General features: G+C 37.5%; 1 protein-coding gene across 1 annotated transcript; it reads left to right on the forward strand.

Moving 5' to 3' along the window:
* The first annotated feature begins 7,905 nt into the window (after positions 1-7,905).
* Positions 7,906-9,095, forward strand: LOC107653566 (ADP-ribosylation factor-like protein 4C). Its single transcript, XM_016440303.1, has one exon. The coding sequence runs from the start codon at positions 8,446-8,448 to the stop codon at positions 9,022-9,024; it is 579 nt and encodes a 192-aa protein (XP_016295789.1). The 5' UTR covers positions 7,906-8,445; the 3' UTR covers positions 9,025-9,095.
* The last annotated feature ends 205 nt before the right edge of the window (positions 9,096-9,300 follow it).

Below are 9,300 nucleotides of genomic sequence, written 5' to 3' on the forward strand. Positions count from 1 at the left end.
AGGGAAATCAAATCAATTACATAATTCACATTGCTTCATGGAAGTCTATGGATTTTTTTTGCCACAATTTTTGTTTACTTAGTAACAACAACTTCTGATTGGTCCATTTTTCTTATGATTGTGATTAGTGTAGTTTGAGAATTTGGTGATTAAACAACACTCTTAAAACTATTAATGCGTAACAATAAGGTTCTGTATATTAACAAGGACCTAATTCATTTTATTTCAAGCAAATAACAATAAATCCATAAAATATCTTTTTTATTAGGTGTTTTGGAGCTGGAGATTTTGATTTCTCCGTTTACCCCACAACCTGATTGCATTATTCTTAGGGCGTAAAAATCATATTTTTCCAACTCAAAAGGATGTTTTCCCATCATGAAATTATGCAGTTTTCCAGGTGCATTTCTTTTCATACCATTGTAACCGAGCATTTGCACGTGCTGTGTAATTATGGAAATGAGCTTTGTCGGGCCAACTCAGCGAGCACGATCTGGACACCTTGTGAAATTGGAAATGAGTTAGCATCACTTGCCTGCCACAGATTTAGAAGATAGGAGTTCAGATTCAAAAGGATGCTAAAAAAAAAAAAAACAGGAGGGGAGATGCTTGTTGGGCTTTACGGCACTGAAATAGCCTACCTGAAATACATTTGTGATTATGGAAAGGTCAAAGCTGTTAAATGTGAACCATTTCTCCTGAATTGAAACTTCTTAAAGACAACAATAAATAAAAATTGACAAGATTTATTTGCTCAAATGTCTCTGGGCTTAGTGTGCACAATCACTCATTGTGTAATATCGTTAAGATAGGCTATGTTCATAATTTTTCATCTAAAATGTACCAAGAAGGTACAGTGGTATCGCATCAGATGGCAACATAATGATTTGAAATGTTTACCATATTGATTACCATATTAATGTGGCATAGTATTTACAAAGTACTTCAAAGAATCATTGTGTGAGTACAAAAATATGGTATTACGATGTTAAATGAGGGGGGGAAAACCATGGTATTTTCATGGTATATTACTCAAAAAAACGACTTTGTGGTGCCTGTCTAATGATATTGTAGAATCTGGATGGATGGATGGATGGCATGTGTCCAGAAAAACATGGTAATACCATGGCATATGACCAAAAAAAAATCATGGTGTAGCCTATGTCTAAAAATGTGGTTTACTTTTTGGTAGGCTAGTGTTCTTTTCCACCTAAATAAACCTTTAATGGGTACAATTAAAGGTACGGTAGGCAATTTCGGAAAAATTAGCATTACATCACTTGCTCACCAGTGGATCCTCTGCAGTCAATGGGTGCCGTCAGAATGAGAGTCCAAACAGCTAAATAATACATCACAATAATCCACAAGGAATCCACACCACTCCAGTCCATCAATCAATGTCATCATGTTTTAAAAAAAAACAAATTCATCAAGACATTTTTTACTTCAAATCATTGCTTTCGACTACAATATGAGTCCTTTAACCATAATATTGCTTTCTCCAGTAAGAGTGATCTCAGCTGATTCCCGAGAGAAATATGCACAGATCAAGCGAGTGGCCTAAAGGGTTGTCCCAGTGACAAACTGCAGGCACAAGAGAGATCATTTATCTCACACAGATCGAGGGAATTGAAAGAAATACTGGAGTGCATCACACATAATTTTTTTACATCAGTCTGCCGGCCTTATGACCTGACCTTGGAGAGTATTTCTCAAATTAAAAACAAACGAGACTGGACTGAATTATTTGTTGCTGCAATAGAGCGTAACAGTGACCACTCACTTTTTCAACGACCTTACTTAGTATTATTCTCATTAATTTTCTCCATATGGTGTTAAGAAAATTCAGTAAAGACATCACAATAATCCACAAGGAATCCACACCACTCCAGTCCATCAATCAATGTCATCATGTTTTAAAAAAAAACAAATTCATCAAGACATTTTTTACTTCAAATCATTGCTTTCGACTACAATATGAGTCCTTTAACCATAATATTGCTTTCTCCAGTAAGAGTGATCTCAGCTGATTCCCGAGAGAAATATGCACAGATCAAGCACTGTTTACAAGCAAAAACGATCCGAAATAGTTCTAAACAAATATGCTGGTGGGCAACAGAGGATGGACTTTTTCACTGGAGGAAGTGTTATTATGCGTAAAATTTTAAAGTTAAATGCCTTGATGGGACTCCTGCACAACACGCAGGAGTTGTGTGGATTATTGCGATTTTTCTATCAGCTGACTCTCGTTCTGACGGCACCCATTCACTTAAGAGGATCCATTGGTGAGCAAGTGATTTAATGCTACATTTCTTCAAATCTGTTCTGATAAAGAAACAAACTCATCTACATTTGGATGGCCTGAAGGTGAGTACATTTTCAGCAGATTTTCATTTTTGGGAGAATTATTCCTTTAACATGCAATTAAGTGTCTGAAAACATTACATTCAGTTATCACTTAAGTATATTCTTTCTATAATAAGTACTTCTAAAATGCAAAGGCCGAGATACATGGCATTGTTTCCTGAGAGAATCACCCTGCCTCAGATTAGTGCTGCACCGTAGAGGAAAGTAGCAATTATGGCTGAGGGTCTCATTCCAGTTTTTGGCTTGATTCATTACAATTTGGCACCATCAATTAAACATGTTACTTAAACCAAACTCTTATTCAATCTCAACTTGGAGGTGGGTGTCAAGACACAATGAGCGTTGTGCATGCAGAAAATTAATTATGACGTTTATCATGAAGCAGAGGGAAAATTAGCAAGCTAAGTCCCAAGACACCAAGGTAGAGTACAGTATTCTATTATCAAACCGATCCAGCTATTGATCCTGGATGTTCATTGGTCAGTGCAGCATGAGTGTGCTAAAATACATACTGTAGTGTCTTTTTTTTCCACATCATGTCTTTCAAAGCCATCTATCTCGCCTATATTCGCAATACACAGCAGCTTCAAAGGCCTTATTGCAAAAGTATGAGTACTGAGTCACGTAGGAAGCACTTTATAACTTTCAGCACTTCACAAACTTGATTCCATCTGTTTCAAAAGCAGAATAATGAGTTTCAGAGTGGTGAGGGGGAAGACAGCGTCTGGTGTGCGCTTGCATCTGTTGTGAAAAACATGAGTTTCTTGCTTGGCCAAGCTTTGTGGATAACAGGTGGACCGTATTACACCTGAGCGAGTGCAGAGAGAGAAAGAGAGAGATTAGCATGGTGTGGGAGATGCTGGGAAAGAGAAACATAAAGAAAAGGACTGTAAATGAGACAAGCAATAAGGAGTTTTGTCTCAGATGTTTCTCCTAAAAATCATTGAACTAGAAACATAACATATGTATATATATATATATATATATATATATATATATGTTTATATATTAAACATATATAAGAGCTATGAAATTACACTATAAAAAATGTCCCCCGAAGATGTAAATAAAACAAAGATTATTAGAGTATGTTTATAAGAAAATACTACTTTAGTCAGTCTACTTACTTTTTTTTTTTTACATGTAATTCAGTGTTACTTGCCATTTATTTGTAATTAATTATAACAATTTCTGAGGGAAAACTGTTATTACACTATTTTTTTTAGTTAATGTGCATAGCATAACTCAAATAATTCTAGAAGAATAAGATGAGAAAATGTGTAGATTTAAATTTGACCCCCTGGGGTCGACAGCCATGCCGGCATGACCAGCTCGCTTTATTTTATTTGGAAATAATATAGTAATAATTTTACTTTGTAATGCTTTAGGGGGCATAGGAGATTGTATACAAAAGATTTTTCAGGAAAGTATTGATCATGGTAATGGTGCAGAGTCCTTAGAAAACTATGTGTCATACATAAAGTATTATAGGGTTAAAACATAAGTAGCCTCGAAACAGCTTTGTTAGCATTGCTAGCATAAACAATTGAGATACAAAAGAAATCTAATTTGATACGGCGGTGGTTCCAGAGGGTTGATCACCCTGATCTAATGTAAGAACGCTGATCGTGTCTTGGTTGATCTTACAGCATCATCAAATTCAAAATCGATGAGCCTCACAGGAGCAGAAACTAATTAGTAGCACATCCCATTCAGGCCTGTTGCTCGGTTACGCACACTCTTCGCATGTTAATGCGGCTCTTCATCTACCTGTTACTCACGCAAGAGCTCTTGTGGAAAAGGAGATGAGAACATTCTGCTGACAGCAAATTTGTACGTCAAAACACATTAATGTAAGAGGCCTCTTCGCATTCAAGAAAGTGAGAGGGTGTTTTAAAGGAGAGAAACATGAAATGGTAGGGTCTGTTTGCTTGCAGTTTTTCTGAGGAACCTCAAAGGAACTCCCTGAGGAGGTCCTGGTTTCCATAGCGAGCAAAGAAGGCAAGATGTTCCTGAGCAGCTGGAGTTAGATTAACCCTGAGGATTACGTCCCCTTGGCATCTATAAAGCTCTCGGATATTCAGTTTGAAATGTTTGTAAGATCCAAAATCCTTCGCTGTTTTAATCTACCATGGAAAAATTGCTTTATTGAAGAATGTGAAAAATAGGGCCAAAGTTAGAGTGAAAGTTTTGGGATTTAGTTGCATGTTTAATACCATTACATTTATTTACATTTAACACCCTTAAATGATCTAGATAGATAGATAGATAGATAGATAGGTAAATAGATAGATGGCATTTGCACCAATGAGACCACCTTCGCACGTTTGTGTGTGTGTGTGTGTGTGTGTGTGTGTGTGTGTGACAAAGAGAGGGATAGAAAAAGTGTAAGTGTGTGTGTGTGTTTGTTGTCCTATTGCCCTAGTCTTTCTTCCCCACTGCTGGCTGTCGGAGCAGCTGTCGAAATGGACAGGAAGGACTAAAGGGCATGGACCTGCTTGAGCTCATTTATAACTAATTTATAACAATGTGCAACTTGAGGCAGTTAGAGTCCCGGTGTCCTCTGTCTTAAAGGGGTCATCGGATGCCCATTTTATATTAGTTGATATGATTCTTTAGGGTCTTAATGAAAAGTCTGTAATATACTTTGGTTAAAATTTCTCAATGGTAGTGTAAAAAACACCTTTTTTACCCTAAAACGAGCTCTGCTTTTAACAAGCCATTCTAGTCCATTTTGCTTTAAATGCTAATGAGCTCTGCTGACCCCGCCCCTCTCTTCTGTGGGGTGACGAGCAGTACTGTTTACTTTAGCAGCGAAACTTGCTTAATAGCACATATTAGGAAAGGCGATTTGCAAAGATTCATAAAAAAAAAAAAACTTACACACTTCTTTTGTAGATGAAGCTCGATCACGAATGATTCGCGCGAACATAGACGCATTTAGGCAGATCGGGAATCGGCGCATTCCCTTCAAAATGAAAGTAACGTTAATCCTCTACGTCTTCAGCGGCTCAGATGTTGGGAGTAAGTGACGACTGCTATGTTCATTATTACATCCAACAACAAAACACCTCAATCGCTTAATCGGAGACATTCTTGTCTTCCCCTGCACCGGAGTCGACACAATGGCGGACAGCTCACAGCTCACTCAGGGCAGGTCTAAGGTAAGACGGCCTTGTCAATCAACTGTCGTGGGAGCGGCCTGTGCAGAACTACGTCATTCTGACAGGAATCTCAGAACAGCCTGGTTTGAGAAAGGGGATTTTAAAATAGGGATTTTAAAAAAAAATCACTGGGTGGATTTTTATCATTATAGGATGGATGTTTACACACACTTCCAACACACATTTATGTTCAAACAACAACAAAAGGGAATTTTGCATCCGATGACCCCTTTAAAACACTTCCTCATTACTTCACTTCCCGTACGAGTCAACTTCTGTAAGGAACAAATAATACATAGCAAAATGTGCCATGCCACGCCTTAAGTAATAAAAGATTATGCTATATTGTATAATATGTGGTGTTACACACTGTATTAGCACATCTCATGTACCTGACAGCTTTTATAACAGTTTCTACATAATCAAACGTTTTAAGGACTCATTAAAACTAGATTTTAAGCTAATTATGCTAGAAATTGTCACCCTAGACATGGATAATAGTTAGCTTCAACAGGTGCTGCTAACAGTTTTGCTACAAGCTGTTTAGCTGTGTATTTTACGTTTGTAATTTATTAACTCTGTCTTGACCAGTTAGCATCTAGCTAGCATCTATCCATTTTATAATGTACAAAAACATACTGAATCTAGTCCATATATTCTAACTGTGTGAGAAAACCTGCTATTATTACTTAATACATGTTAGCATGTTGCAAGGCTAACAATGTGGTACTCTAAACATAAAAATACATAGTATACACCAATATTGTGTAAAGTTACTCTCAACTTCTTCAGTCTGCCATTTTGGATGATTTAGATTGTTCCCCCTGAACTCGTTGTAATAACTTCTGGGACTTCTTAGAATTCAACCGCAATGAGTAGTAAAAACAGAAAGAAACATAATAATGTTGGTTTCCTATTTCAAACCTTTGTTCCCTTAAAATGCTGTATAGTTAGGCAGCATGCTTGATTTTGGAGCAGCAAGTATGTATGCAGAATATTACTAAGGCACAATTTTTGAAGTCTTGCTCTTCTTTGAGACCCATTTGAATGTGAAACGGGCTTTGATCTGGATTGAATTGTTCGGTCACAATAAACCGTTCCAGCTCCTCTGTAAGACCCACATACTCCGTCCTGAGCCCTTCCCTTCCACTTGGAGGACTGTCAGAATGTCAGGAACTCGCTATTTTGTTTTCTTCCCTAAATCCTTTTTATATTGACATCCTTACACACATGCGTTCTCCTCAGACAGACTGGATCCAGTCGGCATTAAGTATTTGTGTGCGAGCTGTAAGGTACATTGTGTTAGAAACATTATGCCGTCATGTAAATAAATTGATGTTCACTTGTTCTGGGAAGGGCCCTATTTTTATTTTTTATTTTTTGTTAACTTCTGCAATCCTGACATCTAGGGGTAGAAAAGGAACACTACACTTTTGGCAGGTAACAATCTTGACTAAACAATTAGATTCTGTAATAATTCCCCAATAATAATAATAACAGTAAACATTCTTCAAAATATTGTAATTATTCATATATATATATATATATATATATATATATGCGTATGTATATACATGTATGTGATTTATATGATTTTTTTCCCCCACAGAATAACAACAGTAACAACAATAATAAACAACTTGAAATGAATAACGTATTATGCAATTGTAGTAAATTTGAGTTTTATATTCACAAATGCATGATCTCTCTCTCTCTCTCTCTCTCTCTCTCTCTATATATATATACATATACATACACACACACACACACACACACACAATATTATTTTTAATATCTCAGGCATGTTACTTCATGACTGGATTTTAATGATCTGCTGACAACTACAACTGTAGTTACAGTTTAAAAAATATTTATGTAAACATTATTTTATAGAGGTTGTTATACATATATTTTACACTAGGTGTCAGCAGACTCACAAAACTTTTTTTTTTTTAAACAATGTATTTAGTCTAATGAGCGAAGATGTCTCACCATAATAATAATTTTAAAATATCAAATTGTAATAAAAAAATATTATTTTGAATTTTTAAAATCATAATTACAATCTTCAGACCCTGAAACTAATATAAAGTAATATTAATAATATTATACAATATAAACTAATAATAGTTCTATATATATATAAAAAATACAAATATAAAAATATTACAATATTAGTTTAAATATATAAAAGCGTAAGCATTAAACAGTTTTTTTTCTTTTTCTTTTTCTTTTTGCTATACATGGAGTGGCTTTACATGCAGTGTTGTAAAGTGACTTTATGAACTGGCGTCTCCATGCTTCTGCTTCCCTGTGTGGGAGGAGTTCACACAGATTTGTATTCCTCATGCACACTCACAGACAGCAGCAGCAGCACTTCAGTGTGAGGCAGAGCACAGCGGGGAAACCTCCATCTACTCTCACTGTTGGCTTGTTTTTATCACCACTGAGGAAACGCCTCGCTCCCTGACCTTACTGTCTCGGATTTATGCTGCGTGGGGAAGAAATCTGATCAGGCTCTTCATAAACATACAGAGGAGGTAAACGGAGGTCTGCGGTCTGCAGCACAACATATCATCTGAAAACAGGAGGAGAACCCAACGCCCTTCCCAGACCGACCATGCATACTTGCCTGGGTTGATGTGTAATTGAGATTGAGGATGCTTTAATGGGTTTGCATGGATAAGCATGGACGGTTGACACATTGAGGTGCCTCCTGTGCATGTTTCATGGATCGTTTTACGGGATCATAACCTGGTGGTTTTTCCTTCAATCTCAAAGTCATCAAGTTTGGAAGCTAAATAACCAATGCATCGGGAGCCTGGAAGCCTCAAGCTGGTCTTCAGATGCTTGTAGAGGCAAAGATAGGCGAGGCTGCTATGTGATTTCTTGATTGTTACACATTCATCATAAGATGGGGAACGGTTTCTCCAACATTGCAGCATTCCAGTCCCTGCACATTGTGATGCTCGGATTGGATTCGGCCGGTAAAACCACTGTACTGTATCGGTTAAAGTTCAACGAATTCGTCAACACCGTTCCCACCATTGGCTTCAACACTGAGAAGATCAAGCTCAGCAATGGCACTGCCAAAGGCATCAGCTGTCACTTCTGGGACGTTGGCGGGCAAGAGAAGTTAAGACCCTTGTGGAAATCCTACAGCCGCTGCACGGACGGTATTATTTACGTGGTGGACTCCGTAGATGTTGACCGACTTGAGGAAGCCAAGACGGAACTGCATAAAGTCACCAAATTCGCGGAGAACCAAGGAACTCCTCTGCTGGTGATCGCAAACAAGCAGGACCTTCCCAAATCCCTGACGGTCACTGAGATCGAGAAGCACCTGGCGCTCCATGAACTGAGTCCTTCCACTACGTACCACGTCCAACCGGCTTGCGCCATCATTGGTGAGGGTCTCCACGAAGGAATGGACAAACTATATGAGATGATCGTCAAACGAAGGAAATCTCTTAAACAGAAGAAGAAGCGATAGACAATTGCAGACTTGTAGAGACATTTAAAGGGATAGTTCACCCCAAAAGAACAACTCTGTCATTTACTTACCCTCATGTTGTTTCAAACCTTTATGACTTACTTTTTTCTGTTTTTGTCCATACAATGAAAGTCAATGGGGTCCAAAATGAACATTTGGACCCCACTGACTTGCATTGTATGAACAAAAGAAACAGACATTTTTCAAAATATCTCCTTTTTGTGTATTGTATAAGAAAGAATGTTGTACAGGTTTGGGACTATGTGAAGGTGAGTA

The sequence above is a fragment of the Sinocyclocheilus anshuiensis genome, unplaced genomic scaffold (genome assembly GCF_001515605.1).
Source record: "Sinocyclocheilus anshuiensis isolate Anshui unplaced genomic scaffold, SAMN03320099.WGS_v1.1 scaffold1079, whole genome shotgun sequence".
NCBI lineage: Eukaryota > Metazoa > Chordata > Actinopteri > Cypriniformes > Cyprinidae > Sinocyclocheilus > Sinocyclocheilus anshuiensis.

Excerpts from the sequence above, each read along its gene's own strand:
- LOC107653566 (XM_016440303.1), top strand. The coding sequence starts at position 8,446 with ATGGGGAACGGTTTCTCCAACATTGCAGCATTCCAGTCCCTGCACATT.